Source organism: Botryllus schlosseri, chromosome 7, assembly GCF_051294905.1.
Source record: "Botryllus schlosseri isolate E-star chromosome 7, Bs_hap1, whole genome shotgun sequence".
Taxonomy (NCBI): Eukaryota; Metazoa; Chordata; class Ascidiacea; order Stolidobranchia; family Styelidae; genus Botryllus; species Botryllus schlosseri.
Window position 1 is genome coordinate 18,101,660 of NC_137242.1, and position 21,998 is coordinate 18,123,657.

At 40.8% G+C, this 21,998-nt stretch overlaps 1 protein-coding gene across 6 annotated transcripts in view; it reads right to left on the reverse strand.

The window, feature by feature from the left end:
* LOC145442780 (uncharacterized) overlaps positions 1 to 21,998 on the reverse strand; it is a 290,597-nt gene that overhangs the window by 793 nt on the left and 267,806 nt on the right. For all 6 annotated transcript variants that reach the window (XM_080320766.1, XM_080320768.1, XM_080320767.1 and 3 more), the window contains 4 exons: positions 21,704 to 21,919; positions 11,987 to 12,092; positions 5,030 to 5,143; positions 2,795 to 2,918 (listed from right to left, as the gene is read on the reverse strand). In XM_080320766.1, coding sequence (XP_080176892.1) covers positions 2,795 to 2,918; positions 5,030 to 5,143; positions 11,987 to 12,092; positions 21,704 to 21,919 — 560 coding nt within the window. The remainder of the gene's footprint in view (positions 1 to 2,794; positions 2,919 to 5,029; positions 5,144 to 11,986; positions 12,093 to 21,703; positions 21,920 to 21,998) is intronic.

Consider the following 21,998-nt stretch of genomic DNA (forward strand, 5'->3'; position numbering starts at 1 on the left):
GAAAAAATAATGGAAACAGAAACATCTAGTGACAAGAAGAACTGCTTTGCTACCGACGAACTCCGTATCATTACTATCTTGCCATTGAGCATAGCTGCCGACTAGGGCTGTTTTTTTGCACTGAAATCGTGAAAAATTTGCACTTCATTTAAAAAAACTTGCGGTAAAATGTTTTATCCAAGCGCAGGATTTTTAAAATTATTGGGGTATGAGATATTCTAATGATGCCGTTTCTTAACCCATAACTTAAAGATACGCAGGGTGAATGCTTGTTCCTTTTCTTTCTTCGCTATTCAATCGATCATGAATACATTTTTATGTTCTTTACCTTTGAAACCTACAAGACATAATTTTGCTGACAGTTCCTGTAGAGCAGTGGTTCTTAAACTTTTGCTTCTCCAGCGCCCCTTTCAAAAATTGGGGTAGGTGGTCGAAGTCCGGTTTCAGGTTAGGACTCATTAACGGTATGATTATTAGGGATGGTGTGAATGTGAGGTTCACGTTCGCGTTCTGTGTGTGAACCTCGGAAATTTAGAGGTTCGCGTTCACAACAGAACCTTGGTAGGTTCTGCTCTGTGAACTTTTTTCATATATTGCAATTTTCACTTCATCATAACATCATTGGCTCAAATTTATTGCATTTCAACTGCGGGCCACTCCATGTATGGCGCTGGCAGCATTCAAAATCAACACTAAACGAGCATGCACCTTGACAATATCAAATGTTTTACTTGCTTTGTTACAAAAGTTTGCTCGAATTATCCAGTTTTCCGTTTGTGAATATTTATTGACCCTCTGCTGTGAGCTTGACCTGCAATCACACAGCATCACGAGCGAAATACGTAGTCAGCGAAGGATGCTTATTCAACCAATCAATAAGATTGATATCGTTTTCTGATGTAAAATTTCGAGAAGGCGTATGGGGTCACTCTGGACTTCATATCTTTACTGCATCATTAAAACCAAATCTGTGCGATTGAGGAGTTGGCTACTGTTGTATAACTTCTTAATGAGGTAATATCGGTAGCAAATATAGAAACCCATTTTACACTCTGATCAATATCAATGTAGCAATACTCAGACACCGAATACATTGTCCGGTCTGGCCTAGACCGATAAGGGATAAGCGTATATTCCCTGGTAAGTCCTCGTCGAAATTGTTGGCAAAGCGACGAAAGATATTGATTTATGGTAGTAGTATTATATCCTTTGATTGCCTCAGTTGATACATTTAGCGACGTTTAAAACGCCAATATGTACTTCAGAATTGTTGCATTACGTGGCCCAAGTCGTCGTTGGGTATCGTTTACATTAATATAGGCTGTCACTTCATTGAAAGATAGGGTTAGAATTAGAAATATGACGTCACGTGACGTCATGAGGTTCACGTTCGTGTTCACACAGAACCTTTTAAAAAGGTTCGCGTTCACACGAACCTGAACCTGTCAGGGGTTCACACCATCCCTAATGATTATTATTGTGCTTGTTTCGGGATCAAATCCAGGTTGTTATAACATACATCGGGTAAGGCCTACTGGCTTCTAGCGTTTGGTTTGAGATCGATGTACACATGCCGAATTCTCCTCTGCGATTGGCAATACGGGGAAGGTAATTGTACTGGGTTTTGCTTTTTTGCTTTGTGTAAATACTAAATTAAATGCGAATGTGGTAGAAATCTTTGTTCACATTAAATTTTGTACGTCATCAAGCTCTTAAGTTTAATATGAATGTGGTTAACAACACTAAATTTGACACTAAATTTGACGATTTAATTTTGCACCTCTCAAACACAAGTATATTTATTTGTTCATTTTGGACAAAACGCTTCAAAACATCTTTAATGGACAAAGGGCATCACTCTCAAAAGTTGTACAGTACAGTGCCTTTTCGATTTCGACACGCAGTGCACTGCAGGATACAATACCTAGTTCAAAACATTTTGTGGAATATATTCCGAGCTATCTGTATCAATATCAGTTTATTAATATGATCATCATTTTAAATCACCACAAAACTGCGATACAATGAAAAGATAAGAAGGTGTCGAAACGTCTTTGAGTAGGTAGCGTGACAGGAGTGTTTTCGTGTATCATCTAAAAATAGTACATTGAACGCTTTCGTATTCGACATTTCGTGCTGGTGACGTCATATTTTGTGTTACGATTGTTGATATACGCTGTTCTTTCGAATTCTCTACTAGTTGCTGACGATTACCCCTGACGAGTGTCAGCCGAAAATATTTGGGTTCATTTCAATATGAATATACTATTCAATTCTCTGCTCTTTCTATTTCATCAACAAGCATAATATTACATTGATAAGTTCTCGTGGGCTTAGGAAGGCTTTCAGCCGTGACTGCTTTCTTCGTTTTCACCGCTAATAGCACTGTACCTTCAAAACCATTAAACATCTCAATATCTAGCAAGAATTTGACATTGCATGCTGTTACCTTCATCTAAGTTCCCTATATACTACACCGGTTATTGGGGACTGTTGAAAGCTGAAAAAAAAAATTTCTATCTTTATTCTATAGAACTCATTGTTATGCAAATGAAAAAGAATAAAACCACACTTAAAATAGTTTTAAATCTTTCATTTTAACTTTGCAGTAGATGCAATACTTTTAATAAACGTTAAAGTAGAAAGTTCATAAAAAATAGAAAAAATTACATTATAAAATGCCAATGAACCGCTAAATAGCCTACATCATATTACGTAAATTCGGAGTATTTAGGAAGCTGCTGGAAACTGTCGGAAAAATTACAAACTTGATCTACTGATAACTACAGTATACCTTCATGATATTCCCGCAGTTTTCGCTGTTCGGTTTCACCCAATACATGATTATTGGTATGCTTTTTTCTGAAAGTTCCTTAGCTATCTGTCCCAGGTCACCAGCAGTACCACAAAAATCGCAACTGAAAAGGAAGGTGGTGCTACGTTATATTCACCAAATGTCATATTTTCAGCAATGATTGTACTGTTGTTTTGACAATCGTTCTCAACTTTACACCAAGCAGTGATCAAAACCATTATCCTGTAATCCACTGATGTGGGGAAAGGCTGGAGGGCAGCGTGATCTATCACTGATAGAAGGATTTTACAGAATAATATATCGTTTATAACAGGTGGTATGCGATACATTCCAAATATAAATCTACGGCTATCCAAATAGCCGATACAGCTTTGATGGTAATTCTCATCACGTGAATGTATTTTTATACTTTGATTTTGCTTCGACAATTGGACGCTTACTTTGCGGCCCGCAGCATCTTTTAACACGAAATCAATTACAACTGATACGGCAGTGTTATATATTAAATTAGGTACTTAACTCTTGCAAAGCACAATATCTCAGTGTTGTCTATTGGTGACTCACACTTCGAGTGTTATGTCGTTTAAAATTTCAACGACATAACTGACAGTTTCATCCGGAGTTCCAAAACTAAATATTCACCTGTTTCACATGATCTTAGGATAAAACACATTTTTAGAGCCAAGCCCAGCAACTCATATTTTAGGGCAACAACCTTACCAAGGCATTGTTCAAAATTGCTTAGAGTATCGCTAAACCCAGTTAGGATAGGTTGAATTTTAAGAAAGACCGGGTGAATTCGCTGTTTCCGGAATTTAGCAACAAGGATAACATTACATAGCAAATGTCGAAGCTACAGTTATCTGATTCAACCGTGACGAGAAGAGTACCAGCAATGCCAGTCGAACGTTTATCGCAGTGTCGAAAACACTCAGACGCGCAGGCTACTCTGGGGTATAACCTTATTGATCGAGTTCACCGACTCGTCCACAGATATTGCATATTTATAATATGGCTGAATTTTATCTGCGTGGACACATTTGCAAAAGACATGCAGGGCAAATGTGGGAGAGAACTATTGTTCTGCAATGAGTAGCTTTTAGCGAGGACCAGCCAAAAACAACTTGACAAAGCTGACTTGCGCCGCTGGAAGATGATTCATTAACACATAAAACATTAACTGCAAAATTCACAAATGCTTCAGTAATGCCTAAAATGTATTAAACGTCAGAATACGACTGGTGAGTAGGCCTACAGTGATTTTAATATAATGGCATTTAATGGTGATAATATTCTGCGTCTCGCATCCTGTTTCGCTGTCAAAATACGGCCCGTTATACATGGGAAGTCGATAACCCCTGGTGTGGAGGGGCGAATTTATTGCGCACTAGGGTTGTCCAAAATTTAGAAAATCCTAAAAATGCTCCGTGATAGTGTCTCATTATCGATAAAAACAAAACAATGAGCTTGGAAGAAGCTCACAGGAAGACCGTTAATGTTTCGATCAAATCGTTTGAAAGTATCTGCCCAAAAATGGGCGTGCCACCGACCATAGAACGGCAAGAAGACTCGTAATCGCATACCCACGGCTCTTTATTGGCTAATCGGCTACTTTTACATGTTTTGAAGTAGAATGAAAATTACTTTTACGAAACCTCTTAACACACTACATTGAGATTCAAGTGCCACAAATTTCAAATATTAAAGTCCAAACTCGAAAAGACTGTTCGGACTTCGACCTCCAGCCCATCGTTTTCACTGCAGTCCTTAAATTATGGGGGCGCTAGACCTTGGCGATTTTTCAAATGGGGAGCTACAGGAAAAGAGGTTAACAACCACTGGTCCCGGACTGTAGTTCTTACACCGCAGTAAGAACTACATCCGAATGCTGCTGCACCATAGTTCTGTAGCACCGCCATATCACCCCATATCGCCCATCAGTCGCCCCATCGCTCCATGATCGGGCAAGGTATAAGAACGGCTACTATACACTACTCATATTATGCTTCTTAATCCGGCAAGATCGTTTCAATTTGAATGAACTATATATCATCTCCACATGGCCACCACGGCAATGTTAATATCTATTGAAACCACTTCACTGCAATCTTTGGCAGACGTCCATCTGAACTGAACACTTGATTCACGTGGCTGTTACCCGGATGGGTTGGGTATTAACCAACTGATAGATTTTCAACACGTTGGTTTGCTCACCCTTCAGTAAAAAGGAAGATCAATCCTTGGCGGTCTTCGGACGTGAACATATGATTTTGAGAATATTTGAGAGCATTTTTCAAACAGGATTTCCCTGACTCCGATTTATGGTACCTGAAAATAAAATTTCACCGTTTCAAAAACTTGAAGCATGATCATCCTACTAAACATATTAAAATATTCATAGGTGCGATAATTTTCAACTGCATCTTAATGTACACCAGTGATTTTAATTAACTCGCGTCATAAAATACATGAGTGAATGAGTATTCTACAGGACCAGCCTATTGTAATGTATTTATGCCGGATGGCCGGCATGGTACTCCCTTTTCAAATGTAAGGAATGTTATGATACGGAAACGTACATGTTTGGACGATGGTGACACTTCATGATGCGGTATGCTTCATTTTTATTAGACCTGCATCCATGTTGTTTTAGTACAGCAGGTGTAGGCGATATCAAGCACGCGTGCCACAAGCGAAGCGCGAGAGGATTTGCCATGACACGCCAAATGATTTGACGCACACAGCATATTACAACGGTCTTTGTTGCGAAAACTGAAACAGACCTTTTCAAAATGGAGAAACCTCGAAGATGACCGAACAGTATTTCGTAAATCGACCCAAGGTATAGTCTTCTAAGGCATATTTTATTTATCTTGAAATTTTTCTCCTCGCTTCGCGCGATTCAGTGTAACCAGATTTATTAATTTTTTTTGTCTTCATAAGTATGGGGAAATATACAGAGATGAGTCTATAACCGTATTCGCAGTTATGGGAGCACAACATTCTAATATCGTATGAGGCCGTTGGAAGGATTTAGTCTGGAGGTGTGAAGTTTATCGGTAGGGTTGTCCAAAATTTTTAAAAATATCGCGTGATTGTGTCTCATTCTATAGATTAGCGATAAATAACATCAACGAGCCCGAAAAAAACTCTCAGAAAGGTCATTAAGATTTCGGGCAAAGCGTTTGAAAGTAGCCCTCTACGAGAGGGCGGGGAATAGCAGAAGTGGGCGGGCAATCAAAAACTTAGAATCTTGATTGGTTGAAACGTGATGTTAAGCTCCTGATTGGATGAAAGACTGATTTGTGATCGTCGATGGTAACGATTTCGCTCTGCTCTGTAGTATTGGTTTCCAGCAATTTCGCAGATATGGTAATTTTCCATCGACAGGTAATAGTACCCGTGACATAGTAAATTACTTTCTTCTCGCAGCATGTGTAAACCAGTGTTGCTATGCATTGCACAGGTGCTCTGGCCACTATAGATATAAATGAACTGCATGCATCCTGCCATCTTCGAGCTTTCCGAAATTTACTGGCAATGATTGAAACTCATGTATTTCTCATCAGTAGTTAATTATCTCAGTACTGCTTGTAATTGCTAGTCGACATCTCTCCCCTAAAACTAACACACATTACACTTTTTATTCAAAAAACTATAACGGCAAAAACACTATTTACAAAAGACATGAATAAAAAATTACGCTGCAGGGTCAGTTTTGCAGATCACAGGCCCCTTTGATAAGAGTAGACTTCCTGCTGCCTCCAAACATCTTCCTATGCTGTTCCACGGCTTGAAGCAGACTTTCTCTTTGTTGATCATTGTCAGTCATGATTGCAGCATTGTCTGTGCTTAACTTCACACCTGTTTCTGCGGCATCATTATCAACTTTGACCGAACTAACGAAAGAATTCATTTTGCTGTAGGAATCTGATAAATGCCAAACATCAACTGGTTGTCTCAGCCAATCTCCTGAGCATTCAAAATCTTCAAATATGTACCACGACTGGGGCCCAATAAGATCAGACAATGTAGTTTCCTTGTTGATCTGTATAGTTGTGTTCATTGAGGGTGGGCCCCTTCTGAAACTTGAAGTTCGCTTTACTTGCAGAAGCACCTTTGCCATATTTTCCCGGGTTTCCGTCGGCGAAAACAAGGCATATACAGCAGTTTCCTCCACAATATACCAGTCATGCTTCAACAGCTTTTGTCAAGCAGCTGAGGAAAGTTGTTCATCATATTCCTTGTAACTCGACATGTGCTGGATGAATCTCAAGTCATTACCGGCTGCATCACGGCCAATGCTTGAATCAACCCAGGCAGGGATATAATAAAGAACTAAAAATACATTGAAGCGGCGCAATAGTTCAACTTCTTCAGATTTGTAATTCAACTGGTCAGCCCACATGAACATTTTCTGAGCATACAGGATTGTACCCATCCATCTCGCATGATGTGCTGCACCAGGTTTGTGATGACGTAGACCTTCACCTGCACCGAGAAGAGCAAGGGCATTATTCACACATTGCCCGTAGTCGTCGCGTGTGAAAAAAATCTTTCATGGCCAGCAGTACCAGTACCAGTAGTAACTTAGCAACAATAATTGTTGCGCGTTCCTCAAAACAGGAAGGAATAATCAGAGTCTTGAATTGCTGTTTTTTTTTGTTGTTGTCAAAACTGTTCCAGTTCCTTTTAAGGGGGGGAAACCATGTATTCTCTGGTCCAGTTGTGGCCTTTCCAAATAGACATTTCCAAACGTCTTTCGCTACTAGCTCATACACATGATGCCGACAAGCTTGGTAGAACACCTTCCTTCCGAGAAAGTCTTCAATCATCTTTGCTACCCCCTTCTTCCAGCCGCTGTTGCTTGCTGTAGTGTTCAAAACCAAAGCTGTTACAGCATCTTGTATATTCCACCTTTCAATTAGGTTGAAGCTGGCTTCAGCTTGTGTCTGACCTGCAGCATTTTGTATCTTTTGAATGCCAAATAGCTTCCCTTATTAGTATCGAGGATAACAAGACAGAACAATTGACGGAGCTTCGTCTCGATTTCCCAATCTATCCTAAATGAGCTTTCCATCCCAATGAATGACAACATGCTGTGGTTTCTTTTCTTGAAATTTCTCTGAAATATCCCTGGAAATTTCAAGACGATTTCTTTTCCTGGCTCTCTTCGTTGACGAACTTGACAAAGAGAGCATTGCTACATCCACGCCACAAGTCGTAATAAATGCTCCCTTCAGCATCGTTGCCTTGTTGTCGTTACTTGCAATCGATCTAGAGCTTGGGACACATGGGTGTTTTTCATGATATTTAAGGTGCCATCAGCTTAATGGCTGTCGAGGTACCAACACCAACATCAGTATCTATGGCGGATTGGTGTACCGCACATACCCTCTCGACGCCGGATCATCCAGTTACCAATCATTGCTGATCATTGTGCGCGACAGTGTCTGGGTTCCGACTATTTGAAGAAGACCTTCGGTAGATGCGCGCCGCCTTTATACCTGACGACTGCTACGGCCTTTTTACCTGACAAGTGCTGCCGCCCTTTTATCTGCCGATTGACCGACGCTGTGCGACCAACGCTGTTCATTTTATCCTTAGTCCATTGATGTTTTTTTGTTATACAATAAAGTGCAGGCCAACGTATTCGCCGACTCTCTGTTGCGGACCCTAGAGGGAACGCGACGTAGTGTATACCCAGTTAGCGTGCCATAGCGCGCCACACATCATACTCAGAACTTGAACTCAAGCTATCATCCTCTTTTGAAGATGACTAAGATGCTAAAACAACATAGTCATCTCTTGAGTCTTGTGGAATGTTTTCAACTGTTTGATCCACAATGGATGCTGTCTTCTTTTTGACGTCTTCAGCAAGAATCTTGTCCCTTCCCAACATTACATATTTCCACGATTGTCGTTGAGCTTCGTAGAACGCAATGCTTTCTGTCGTGTGATAGGTAACTGTCATTTTGTATTCTGTCGCTTCTGTACTTCCAACATACCCTAACTTCCAAATCGTCCGTAAATATTTTCCTCTTAACTTTGAGATCACTTTCCCGTGTACAATCCGACTTCAGATCAAGTCAATTTTTGTGCAGTTTTCGAAGTGATGTGACAACATTTGATTTAGGCATTTTCCACACATCATCTACCACCACATTACATAGCTTCCGAGTAGGGCTTGACTGGCCGCAATTCTCTTTCAGATGCAGCAGGTGACTCATTACTTCTCGTTTGGTAGGTAAGCTCGAGACACAGATGTATTCGCGAGCATATCCGACCACGTAATGCTCAGAATTAGATCTTGTTCGTCGCTGTGGCACGTGCTCAACCTTTCGCCGTTTTGCCTCTGCCATGATTGTAATTTTATTGCACTCAATCATAAACTACTGCTACAACTAAAACATTCAATGAACAAGTGTTACATCAATACTATTACCTCATCAAGTCGCAAAGCGCTTGAACATAATCATAGGCGTAATACTAACATACTCGGCCCCATCAGAACAGAAAATACTGCTACAACTAAAACATTCGATGAACAAGTGTTACATTAATACTATTACCTCATCAAGCCGCAAAGCGCTTGTACATATTCAGTTCACAGCCTTTATACTAACAGACTCGACCCCATCAGAACAGAAACTACGGCTACAATTAAAACATTCATTGAACAAGTGTCACATCAATATCATCAACTCATCAAACCGCAAATCGCTTGTACATAATCAGTTCGCAGCCGTTATACTAACAGACTCGACCCCATCAGAACAGAAAATACTGCTACAGCTAAGACATTCATTGAACAAGTGTTACATTACTACTATTGACTCATCAAACTACAACGCACTTTGACAGAATCGCAGCCGCTACTAACAGACTCCTTCAGTTTAACACTGCGAAGCACCCAAATCAGCGGCAGCCACCGCCGTCGTCATTGAAGCATATCCGATTACCCAATCAAGAACCGTGGTTTCGTGATTGCCCGCCTATTCGCACTTCAGCGTTCTATGGCCCGCCCACTCTTCAGCAACAACTTTCAAACGCTTTGCCCGAAATCTTAATGACCCTTCTGAGAGCTTCCTTTGGGCTCGTTAAAGGTTTATTATCAATAATCTGTAGAATGAGACACAATCACACGGCATTTTTAAAAATTTTGAACTTTTAGACAACCCTATTAATCTGTCATAGACACCAAGTGCGAGAGTTCAAATACATCATAACATCGTCAAAGCTGTCATGTTATAATTTCGCAGCTAGCGGACATTTGGAGGGGGTCGCATACCCTACTTGTAACACCTCTATGGAGCTGGCGGCTTTCGGAATAACAAGATTATCTTCCCGACTAGCGCAAATAATTAACAACACAACCAATTGCCAGAATTATCGAAAATAAATTTACTTACTGAGATACAGGGGCTATTTGAGGTGGTTCTTTTGATAATTAAACTCGGAAAAGGGATGCAATATTATCTTAAACTACTTTCTACTTTTCAAAAATTCAAATTATGAAAGTAAGTCGTTCGGCCGATAAACTGTTCACGTTGAAGTAGAAGTAGTGTGAAATCCTAACCACTTGAGTAAGTAGTGCAAGTGGCAAAATCTACTTGTGCACCAAATAAAGTAGAACCTATCCACAAATAGATTATCTCCGAAACGTGACGTGATAGAAAACAATAACGCCAGACTCCGATTCAGGACCGCCAATTTAAGAAGAACAATCAAAATACATTCTGAAGCAGGAGTAGTGTACACTATAGTGCAGGGGTTCTCAACCCGCGGGCCGCATGCGGCCCGCAGACATTTATTTTGCGGCCCGCGACGTCTTTCATTATGAATGCAATTATTACTGACACGGTATTGTTGCACAATAATTGAGCTGCTTAGCTCTCTTATCGCACCGTCTCTATTTCGTTTGATTACTCATTTTTGATGTGTTCTGGTTTCTTGATATATGCTCGAGTTTAGATTGTTATTTTTTGAATCTGTATTCGGTTGGACTACGGTTCACGAGCATCCCACTACGTATAAGTACATTTTAAAGACTGTTTCACTTACTGCGAATGGTTTGAACAGAAACAGGAACAAGGAATTGGAAATTAAACGGCGAGAACTAAGTTTGTAACTCAGCGTGGAACAATGAATTTGCATTCTCAGATATGAATGGAAATCTGATGTGTCATACTTGTCGAAGAACAGTTTTCATAAGTCGTAACGAAGCATAGAAGCCTAAAACGATACCGCAACAGTTTCGTCAGGGGTTAAACAAATGTTGAATAGGTTTGAAGCACAGCAATCTATATTTTGAGGCATTGTAAAACTCCCGACGACGTTACAGACACATCGTTCAAAAGTGCTGGGCTAAACCCACGAAATCTGCCAGAGAAGGTGTGACTTCAATAAAACTCTGCGAGTATTTGCTGTTTCCTGAACTTAGCAGCAATGACAACATCACTTGACATATGTCGAAGCTGCAGTTGTCTGGTTCAACAGTGGCCAAAATGAGCAATGTCAGCAATGTCAGTCGATCTTTTATCGAATGTTCTGAAACACGTTGTCGCGTAGACTACTATATCCTAGCATTGGATGAATTCACCGACTCCACAGACATTGCATAGCTATTTATCTGGGGGCCTTTTATCGGAGTGGACATATTTGCAGAGAAAACACTGGTTTGGCAAACGTGGGAGGGGGGACAGCGAAAAACATCGACTTCAAAAAACTAACTTCTGTAACTAATGGTGCAGGGCCCCCGCCATGGAATGAAAGGAGAAGGGTTGATTGGTTTGCTCAGAAATGACCCCGAACGCCAAACTTCTTCTCATATTACTGAGAGCTCAATGCGAAAATGACTACTGTAACGAAAAAGTTACCGTAATTTTATACATGCTCGCTCCCGCGTTAAACCAGAGAGTTCAGTTCTCTGTTGGAAGGGTTTAAAAGGTGCATACCGGCCCGTATACGACTGGTAAATAGGCTACATTAGCCTAAATTTAATAGTAGCACACAATTACATGATAATAATGTTCTGTGGCTCGCAGCGTCATTTGCTGTTAAAATGCGGCCCGTTATACAAGGGAAGTTGAGAACCCCTGCTATAGTGTATTCGATGTAAAATGCATATACAAATAGGGATGAAAACAATCGCTATGTTTTACAACTCACGTGAACATTGCCTGATCCTTTTCTTCGTCGTATTTCATGAAATCCATTTGTTCATAAACGATGCTATCGAATGTGAGAACGCCAATACGACTGCCTGAGTCGATTTCTAAACACAAGACGCATCTAAACCCATTTTTGTAAATAATTCAGTGGCTCTCAAGCTCAACCGAAGTATGCAGCATCCGAGGGTGACAATTCGAATGCTACTATGTGGCGCGAGATATTGAGTTACTGGAGGTCTGCGACATGCGGCTTAGTTTGGCTTGAAACCAGTAACAGCGGCTGTTATATCTTCAGAATACAGTGACGTGTGGATTCGTGATGATAACGGCAATGAGTAATTGGTGCCTCGCGTTACAGCAGTTAAAAGAGACATCAGAATACGGCACAATCCAAACTTATACCTTGTCTTGACTCGATAAACATTGCATTGTTTCGTGTTCTGCGTTAACACGAAAACGTAACGATTTTCGTAATACAGTTTGACTTACGATGGTTAGTGAAGCTCTGTTTAGATTGATAACGACATCGCCAAATAAGTATCGTATCTTTCAAATATTGCGATTTCACATATGTTTTTAACACCAAAGTGAAATTGGACAGAAAAAATGCACAGCAGGGTTATGACTTTTAAAAGAAAATTGGCCTGTAGCAGGAATTAATGAACATTTTGGTATAAATCAATAAAATTATAATCATTTTGTTCAAATCGAAAAAAATGTCTCGCTCAAACTAACTTCAATTTTCGACATCAGTCCAAATATAGAAAAAAATTACAATTCAATGGTATTCTTTGCTACAAATGTAACTTCAAATATATGTCCTTTTGCACTTCTGGTAAAGTTCATAAATCAATTTGACCTCCCTTTCTGTTATTATGTTAGTGCCAGGGACAACTACAACGGACATATCCGACTTCCTATGGGGTTTTAAGACACTTTGTCGCTGCAGGACATTCGATCGCAAAGATAGCAGCAACTAATCTTTGGTATATTCTAGAGCCCGACCTTCATTGGATATCTGGGTCGATATCGAAAAATCCGAATATATCACACCTTGACCAATAACCCCAATACATTCAGCCGATATTCAAAAGAAGTTGGATATAGATAAGCACATTTCAAAAGCTTCAGAGCATTTATTTGAACATCTTTACAGCCATCATTCTTGAACTTGAAATAAACTAGAAAGACTGCATCTGGACACCTGTAAAGTGTAAGCTATATAAAATAGATCAATATTCTCAGTCTAGCGGTCAAAGATTATAGTTGTCTGACTTCCTACCGCCATGTTGTGACGTCACGAAAATCGCCGATAATTATTCCGCTCCAATGGCCGATACCGATAATTCTTTCAAAGTATGATATCGACTCGATATTATCGGGTCGCCGATAATCGGTTGGGCTCTAGTATATTGCATCTTTAGACAACTGGTAGAATACCAGGCTTCCTCACACGCATTTGCGATAAATAAGCATGATATCTCCAGAGTTACTCTCCATCTGGGGATTTAAAAGTACGCAATCATGGCCCTTGAGCTGCATCTCGCATTGCGTGGAGATGGAAGTTTATGCCATTTGGTTAGTGGTAATCTATTATTTTCTTTGAAAGAGCGGCATGCTCTGCAAAGCTCGTAGATAAACTTAAAATCATCCCTCCATCCTCAGTTTTCTAATATTTTCACCTGAAATTCTGGCTTGGTGGCCTGTACCAAGTTTTCGTTATGTTTTACCACATCATCTTCAAATTTGTAGCTGAGAGTTGGATTTGTTGAAGACGTTGGAATGGAGAACTCTGATATATTCTTTAAAAATCGATAATATGATGTTGGCAACCAATATGTGTTGTGGTTTATGAAAACCCTTGCTCATCATTCCATTTTGCAGTTTCACCTCAAAGCAATTCCGCCGTCCAGTATCAACAGATGTTGTGTCACATATGATGCGACATTTTCAAATTTCCTTATGCATCATATTCCTCTAATCGGTTTTCTAGACCGCTGAAAATATCTTGAGCTGTTCTACTTTCGCCTTTCGAACACCGAAATACTATTTTTAATTTTCGTAATTGGAATTGTGTAAGTTAAAATCAAATCAGTCGCTATGTATATTATATAGTCTGTATCTACAAAAGAAAGCCTATTCTTCACACAGTGAAAACTAGAAATTGTTTGTCCGGGAGGTTTTTGTTTAAACAGTCGTCTTAACTTTGGTGAATTTTAAAATCAGGATACAGCAGTTAATCATTTGTGACTACAAGACACACAAAATTTTGAATTTCACTTTTTAGTCATGACCCTAATGTACAGCACACACACACACACACACACACACACACACACACACACACACACACACACACCACACACCACACACCATACCACACTACACACCACACACCACACACCACACACCACACACACCACACACACCACACACCACACACCACACACACCCCACACACCCCACACCACACACCACACACCACTCAGACCCCACACACCACACCCCCCTCCCCACACACACACACACACACACACATATATATATATATACATATACACACATACACACACACTAACACATATGTAGCTATAGGCTGGGCACACGGAACTAAAAACACATGTGTTGTAGTTCATAAATATATTCCCAATCCAGAAATACCAATGAACTTAAGTAAAACGACGGATGAACAATAAGGCTGTTCAAAAACATTTTTTTTTAAATTTCACAGGCTACGTGATAAAATTATTATTTTGGGTAAAACAACACTGCACACCAAATTTGTCTCAATTCCAACTAGTAGAAGCGAGGTTCTTGCAGTAAAAAGTATATTATAGTTATAATGAATTTATCACTTATATAATGAATTTATCACTTTTATCAAAATACACCAACCAAAACTCTGTCAACAAAAGGAGTTCGTGTACCACCTAAAAATAGTGCATTGAACGCTCTCTCATTCACGAAAGTTCATGCTGGTGACGTCATATTTTGTGATACGATTGTTGATATACAATGTCCTTTCCATTTCTCTACTAGTTGCTGACGATTACCCCTGACGAGTGTCAGCCGAAAATATTCGGGTTCATTTCAATATGAATATACTAATCAATTGTATATTGAAGTTCGGTACCACCAAGAAGCTCTTGAATTTATTATATAAATTTTTTTCAAATTTTTCTGTCTACCCCATAAAATTGTCAGGTTGTCACTAGAAATGGTGCACACCTAGTTCGGCTGAATTCCAGCCACTAGAAGCGAAGTTATTGCTTGTTATTCCATGGTTTTATAAAAAATAATTACAGAGTAAGCGACATTTGTTGTTGTTGGCCTCACCTCGCGGTATACTTTATCCCAATAGGGTCTGCATAGGGTTAGGCTAGGTTTCGTTATGTTATTCAAGGATTTCAGCTTTGCTCTTTTCTTTTGTTTTGCCACCTAGCGGCTCATTGGCTAGTTCTTTAGTTATATCTTCCAGTATCCTCTCTAGCCCCTCCTCTCCCTGCGCCTTTCTTCTCATTTTTAATCTTCTTATTATCGATTTGGTAATCCAGTCGTGTTTCAGTTTCCAACTCTCGAATTTCGTTTTATTTCATGCTGACCATACGGCTTGTTTTAACGTCTTGGTAAGGACTGTGAGGGTATCTTCTTGGATTTCAGGTAGGGCTTTCTCACGTTCCATGTGCATTATGGTCTGAACTTTTGTGAGTTCTATTGTTCGTCTTGTCACTTTATTCCAGGCTCTTGTGATGGCATCTAGCGCCTCTTTGGTCTTCTCACAGTTGATGAAGAGGTCCGGGGTAGTATCTATGCTCTTCCTGCAGAGCTCCCTTGCGTCTGTGAGCGCTCTCGCATACAGGCTCTCATTGGTGTTTATCCACTGGTTATTGACCAGTTCAGGTCCATTTGCGCTGCGATTAGTTTTCTGTTCTGAATTTTTTCCAGTTTGGTCCTTTCATTTTAATAATTTGTCTTCATGCTGGACTTTAATTGCATCTCTGTAAAGATTTGTGTTCTTTTTCATTTCGATGTGTTCTTTGTCGAATCCGGTAGTTCCATTCATTACCTTGTTAATCTCCTTCCAATGCCGCCTCGGGTGCAAGGCATGTGGCTTGGAGTTGTTTATCAGGTTGGAGCTGAATCTCCTTAGGGTTTGTTTGTTTTATTCACAACATTGGCGCTTATCGCCTATATGGTTATTTGCGCCCAGCACATTACTTGCATTAACACAAGGTCTTTTGCGTTCTTGCTTCGTTTTTCTGGTCTATAGCTGCCATCTTTCCAGAGTTCGGCTCTCTCTTCTTCTAGGCTTTTCAAGGCGTTGTATTTACAGCGGGATCGGCGATGAGGAGCCCAGATAAACCTCCGACACATAGAAACATGGCAGAGCCGAAACTCGAACCAGCAACCATTGGTGTCGTGACTGCAGTGTTTAACGAACTGCGCCACTCGCTTCCCCATCTCCTTAGGGTGAGGGCTAACTGATGTTCAAGTTTCTCGCCCCATGCCCCTACGGTGTTGATTTGGTTGGTCCTGAGATGTTCTATCGCCGGTTTAATCAGGATGATGTCCGTAAGTGTTGGGATATCCATGACCCCCCTTCCTCCCACATCCTCGTTCTGTATTATTTTGTAGTAATCCGGTTGTTTTCCTTTACCGAATAGATAGTTCATCGTTTCAAACCTTAGGTCGGTTCTTGTCTTTCGGAGCATTCTTGTTATCGCCGCCGGGTATGTGAAAAGCGGAAGGATATTTGTCCTCAATATAGCTGGATTCTCCGATTCCTTTCAAGGTTCAAGTTCTCAATGTCCTTCATGAGGACTTTAGCCGTTTCCATTGGGGTCTTCCAAGGCTCATATTGGTCTGGGACCCCTCGGTAGATACCGTGGCCCAATACCTCCATGTCCTTTACCCATTTGATCGTATTGATCTTCTAGAGCAGTGGTTCTCAACCGGAGGTCCGCGAAGCATTTTCAGGGGGTCCGCGAGACGTCTAAGTTCGCAAAATGGTGGAAACATACTTTTTGTTTTTTCTAATTTAGGAAATCACGAGGCAATTTCACTTTATTGCTACTAAAACTTCATGACTCACATAACCAGAATGGGCGTCGGAGATCAAATAACCTACATTGCAAACTCCATTTAATTACCAATAGCCTACTGATACAAACATATTGCTGTTTAGAAATGTTTTGTGGGGGGTGATGGAAAAAATAAGAAGTTGAAGTAGTAAGTTTCATCAGGGTGACTTCGAAGTATTTGCAACCCTCCACATTCTTCTGTGACAGTGGTTCTCAAACTCAGATGAGGTGAAAGCATCTGAAAGAGGGCTCAAAGCCACAGTCAACAAAAAAAAATTCGCGCGTGGCGCGATTTACGTACCGTTACTGGTTATTGCTCTGTGTATAACTTCTAATTTCACAATTTGAGAATTCTCTCTTCGACAGCCCTAACCTTCCATGCCATCAAATTATCCGTTGGGATTGTTAGCATTATGGTTGTTTTATCGCTAGCATAAGGTTGATATTTGCACAAGACAGATAACGGCAACCCGATAATCGAGCTAACTTTGATCCAAAACTTGGGGGTCCGCGGGGTCCGTGACAGTCACAAGGGCATCCGTGGAGACAAAAAGGTTGAGAACCACTGTTCTAGAGATAAAGTAAATCATTAGCATAGGCTGGAGATGTAAATCTTTCTCTCCCCCCCCCCGAGATTTTATATCCCGTGAGCTCCTGGTCAAGTCTCCTTAGCAGGGGTTCTGTTGCTAACGTGAATAGATGCATAGACATCAGGTCCCCATGTTTAATACCTCTTTCGAGACGTATGCTTTCTTCTACGTCTCCCCTTAAGAAGATTTTTTCTTCTGCCTGATCGTAGATTTTTCCAAAGAAGACACAGAAGTTTTCCCCTAGTCCCCCCTTTTTAGCGTGTTCAGAAGGAACCCGTGATCGATCGAGTCATAGGCCTTCTCGACGTCAATCGAGATGAAGGCGCCTTACTGCTTCTGTCTCATTTCTTCTGTGATCTCTCTCAGAAGTAAGTTCATCTGTCCAATTGTTTTAGGCGGTTGACATGCTGGTGCTCATGAGTTATTTCTGGTAAAACTTATTTTAAATGATTCAATAATATTCTGCTTAGGATTTTAAAATCCACGTTTAAGAGGCTGACCGGTCTGTAGTTCTTTTTGTTATCTATTTCTTCCTTTTTGTATATTACTTTAAGGGTGGCTCTTACGAGCAGGGCTGTGGAGTCGGTAAATTTTACCACCGACTCCAACTCCGACTCCACACATTCTCAATGGACCGACTCCGACTCCTGAGTCTTTAAACATACTGACTCCAACCCCGACGCCAACAGTATTACCAATTCACTTCGAAACTTATATGCCACAGTGACGGTTAACACTAGAACTACTGGAACTTCGAACTACCTAGAACTACCTGGTGGCTTTTTTAACGCAGGTTGAATTTTCTTCGATTAAATGCATTCAACGGAGCTAAAAATCAGCACAAATCTCAGCAAACGGCGTCAGAAACCATCGTTTATTGCGCTCACAGCTACTTGCAATATTTTTGACACACCTTAGTGCAACACTTATATAACAAATCGCCGTTTTTCGGTGTAACATATAAGAGTTGTTCTGGTACGCTTTTGGCATTTGAGCACGTTCTTTAAAAATTTGGATTAGGTTCCAGATCCGCTTTAGCCACATCGCCATTCTTGGTTATTGCTGACATATCACAAAGCTTATCAGATAAGATTTGCATAATGCAATATCGCAACTACTCCTCGATTTTCATATTTTTATATTATCGGCATTTTGCAAGTAGAAGATCATTCACATTCTAAGAAAACATGCACGGACCATCGTCGACTTGTTGGTACCCTCATAGAATACTGCCTTGTAACCTGGCCAGTAATATCCCCCTGATTTTATTTCGGTATAACATTTACCCGTCACTGGTTTCTTGTTTGTGTTGTTACTGAAGGAAACAGTTACCTCCGGTTGGAGTGAACTCAATAATATGTGTACAACTTCGATCTCTACACTGGCCTCTCGCCGTTACGCCTATCAACAAGATGATAGCTCTGAAAAATGTGGCTACATGAAGCTGCCTGTGTTCCTTCCGGTCCTGGGTAGCTTCAAGCAACTTTGGACAATAGCGTCAACTGGGACTTCGTTTGCTTCTCCAAGCGTATACAGCCACATTCACGTAACATTGTTTCGAGTTGGATTACATCAGATGTTTTACATTACTATGCTTGGCAAATGTATAGATTATAGAAGAGGTGTCCTGTCCAATCCTTGCCTAAATATGAGACGCCCTTGTACAAATACTTTGTAGCAGCAGCGTCCACCATCTGACATTTTACTTCAATTATTTGCTGGCATGTGGACCATGTAATAAACGAAAACAATATTATATTTATCGAGTCTACACCTTTTTTTACTCCCTCTGTCAATAGAAAGCTCATGACTTCCATAAACCTGTTCCTCGAGAGGGTCTGACCAATGTTCCCTCTAAGCTGCGCACGTGCGCAAATGCGCAGTGCTTAAATGGTCTCTGCGTACAGAAAATCTAAGCTGCGCACAAAAAATCCGAAGTGATATTTATTTAGTCGTTGCGCACTTTTGTCCAAAGGACCACGCAGGCGCGCAGACTCGTGAAAAATTAGGGGGAACATTGCCAGGGGCGAATATTGTTATTGCTGAAGTCTGAAGCCGAGGTATAAGTGCGCTCCGTGAAGAAATGAGAATTTGCAATCACGTGCGCCTCACGAAAGATACTTTTCTTTAAGTATGGTCTCGTACGCGTGAGCGATACTGATATCATTTCAATGGCACGTTATTTTCTGGGAATGGCGAAATAACATGGTCTAACAAAGTTATAGATAGGCCCTACCAATGGGCTAGCTCGAGTTGATCTGCGAGAAACTAACGAATAGTCTTCGCCGCGTGGCATGGTTATTGAGTAAGATATAATCAGGACCGTAACTGCCGCGCCCCAAACCCCCTAATTAGGTGGGTGTCCGAGCTCGAAAGGGCCCCAAAATTCTTTCGTGAATTAAAACAAATCATGTTGTATTTTTTTGTAATTTTTCAAAAAAAATTTCGCAACATATCTTGATTATTGGGTACCTTTCCCCAACAAAAATACGCATGATTTATAGAAATGGGAACTTGGGCGTCGGCCATTATCGAGCCCCTCGAATGGACCAATACATATGAAGTTATAGGCTATGTAACATGCGACTCCGAGAAGTGCGCTAGAACGTTCTTCAGCGAGAAAACCTTGGCCGAAAAGGACTGCCTTTGTGCTGACCGAAAATTTCGATACATATACATATATGTTTATTTGTCCATAGACGCCTAAATGGACGGCGCCGAATGTTCCTGTCCTGCCGATCCGAATCCCACAACAAGACAAATGCCATATCGACGGAACATTATTTGCCAGTAAAGAAATACCATTTTGAAATCGTGTACGTCGTTTAGTTTAGTAGGTTTGGGCGATTTCAATATCTTTTGACATAGCATATAGGAGGTCACGAAATAGCAACATGTAAATATAACAACGGGTACCCGAAGATGTTTTATTAGTATTTAGAGGGCCTACCTTTTCCAACACACCTCACTCGATCAGCTCTACCGGTAAATCTGATCATGTGAGCAGATAGACGATAAAAATTGATAGCAATATATTGAGATTTCCGATCATATTGAGCGATTCAATCATGAATTATAGAACTTTTTCACGCTTCGCGCGTTTAGACGACACAACCACTAGACGGGCACCCAATTTAGACGATTAGACGACAACGGCACCCAGACTATTGGAATTTCTGAAACGGGGGCGTTGGAGAGAGAAGGTTAAGAACCACTTTTCTAAACGTTCGTCTCGGCCCGCCAACGTGTTTTATGCGTCACATATGACCCAATTGACCAACCCTCATCAAGACTATAGCAACGTATATATAGTGGCGAGATAGCGCAGTGGGTATAATCCGCGGCTGCAACACCAATGAGTGCGGGTTCGAGTCCGACCGAGGTCGACTTACGAAATCCGATACCTAAGTGTTGGAGGTTTACCTAGGCTCCTCCTCGACACTCCATCCGTGTCAGCGGTGTCTTACGAAAGCCTAGAGGTGGGCCGTGCTATAAGTCGGCAGTTACGGAAAATAAGAAGAGTATCGGCCTGGAACAAATGACCATAGTAGTCGACAAACACCATGGATACCCCAAAACAAAACAAAAAACGTATATATAGGTCTTATTAAATGATGTCTATATCCAATCGAAGAAGTCAAGTAGTGCTACGTGGAAACCTGCGTCACGCGAAATACATTAAAAGTCTGTGAGATATTCCGTCGCGCACTACCGGCTCACTTGTAGTTTTCCTGGAAAGCGAAATTCTAGACATATTGATTTCCATGCACCGGACCCGGCAATATTTATAAGGATGACAAGATATCAACCTTACGTTATGGGACGAATAATTTGCTCAAAGCAGCCAGGTAATTGCCATATTTATTTAGTATTTAATAATTTCCGTCGTCGTGACCGCCCGGAGAATAGAGAAATGACCCATCGGGGTCACGACCCCTGATCAACCCTGATCAGTATAATGATGATAATCATGACCCCGATGTAGAGATTGTGCCGAAAATGCCGAATTAAATCTAGAAAGCAGTTTGCACGTATAATACTCACTCTCCATTATGTGTTTAGCCAGAACCAGAAAATTTCGGAAGTTTTCATCACCAATGCGACTGCTTTCATCGAGGATGAACAAAACATCACGAGCCGTGAAAGTGATATCTTCCATTGGGCGGGGCGGAACGCAGGATAGTGGACAGAGCTTCTTAACGTTCTGCACATCGCAGTTCTCTTTCAATAGTGTACAAAATGTGGGATCTGGGGGAAGATCTGCAACAAAAATTTGTTATGTGGCAACATGTGCTATTAATGCAATTCGCTCCTGCGTCAAGCATAGAGGTAATTCAAG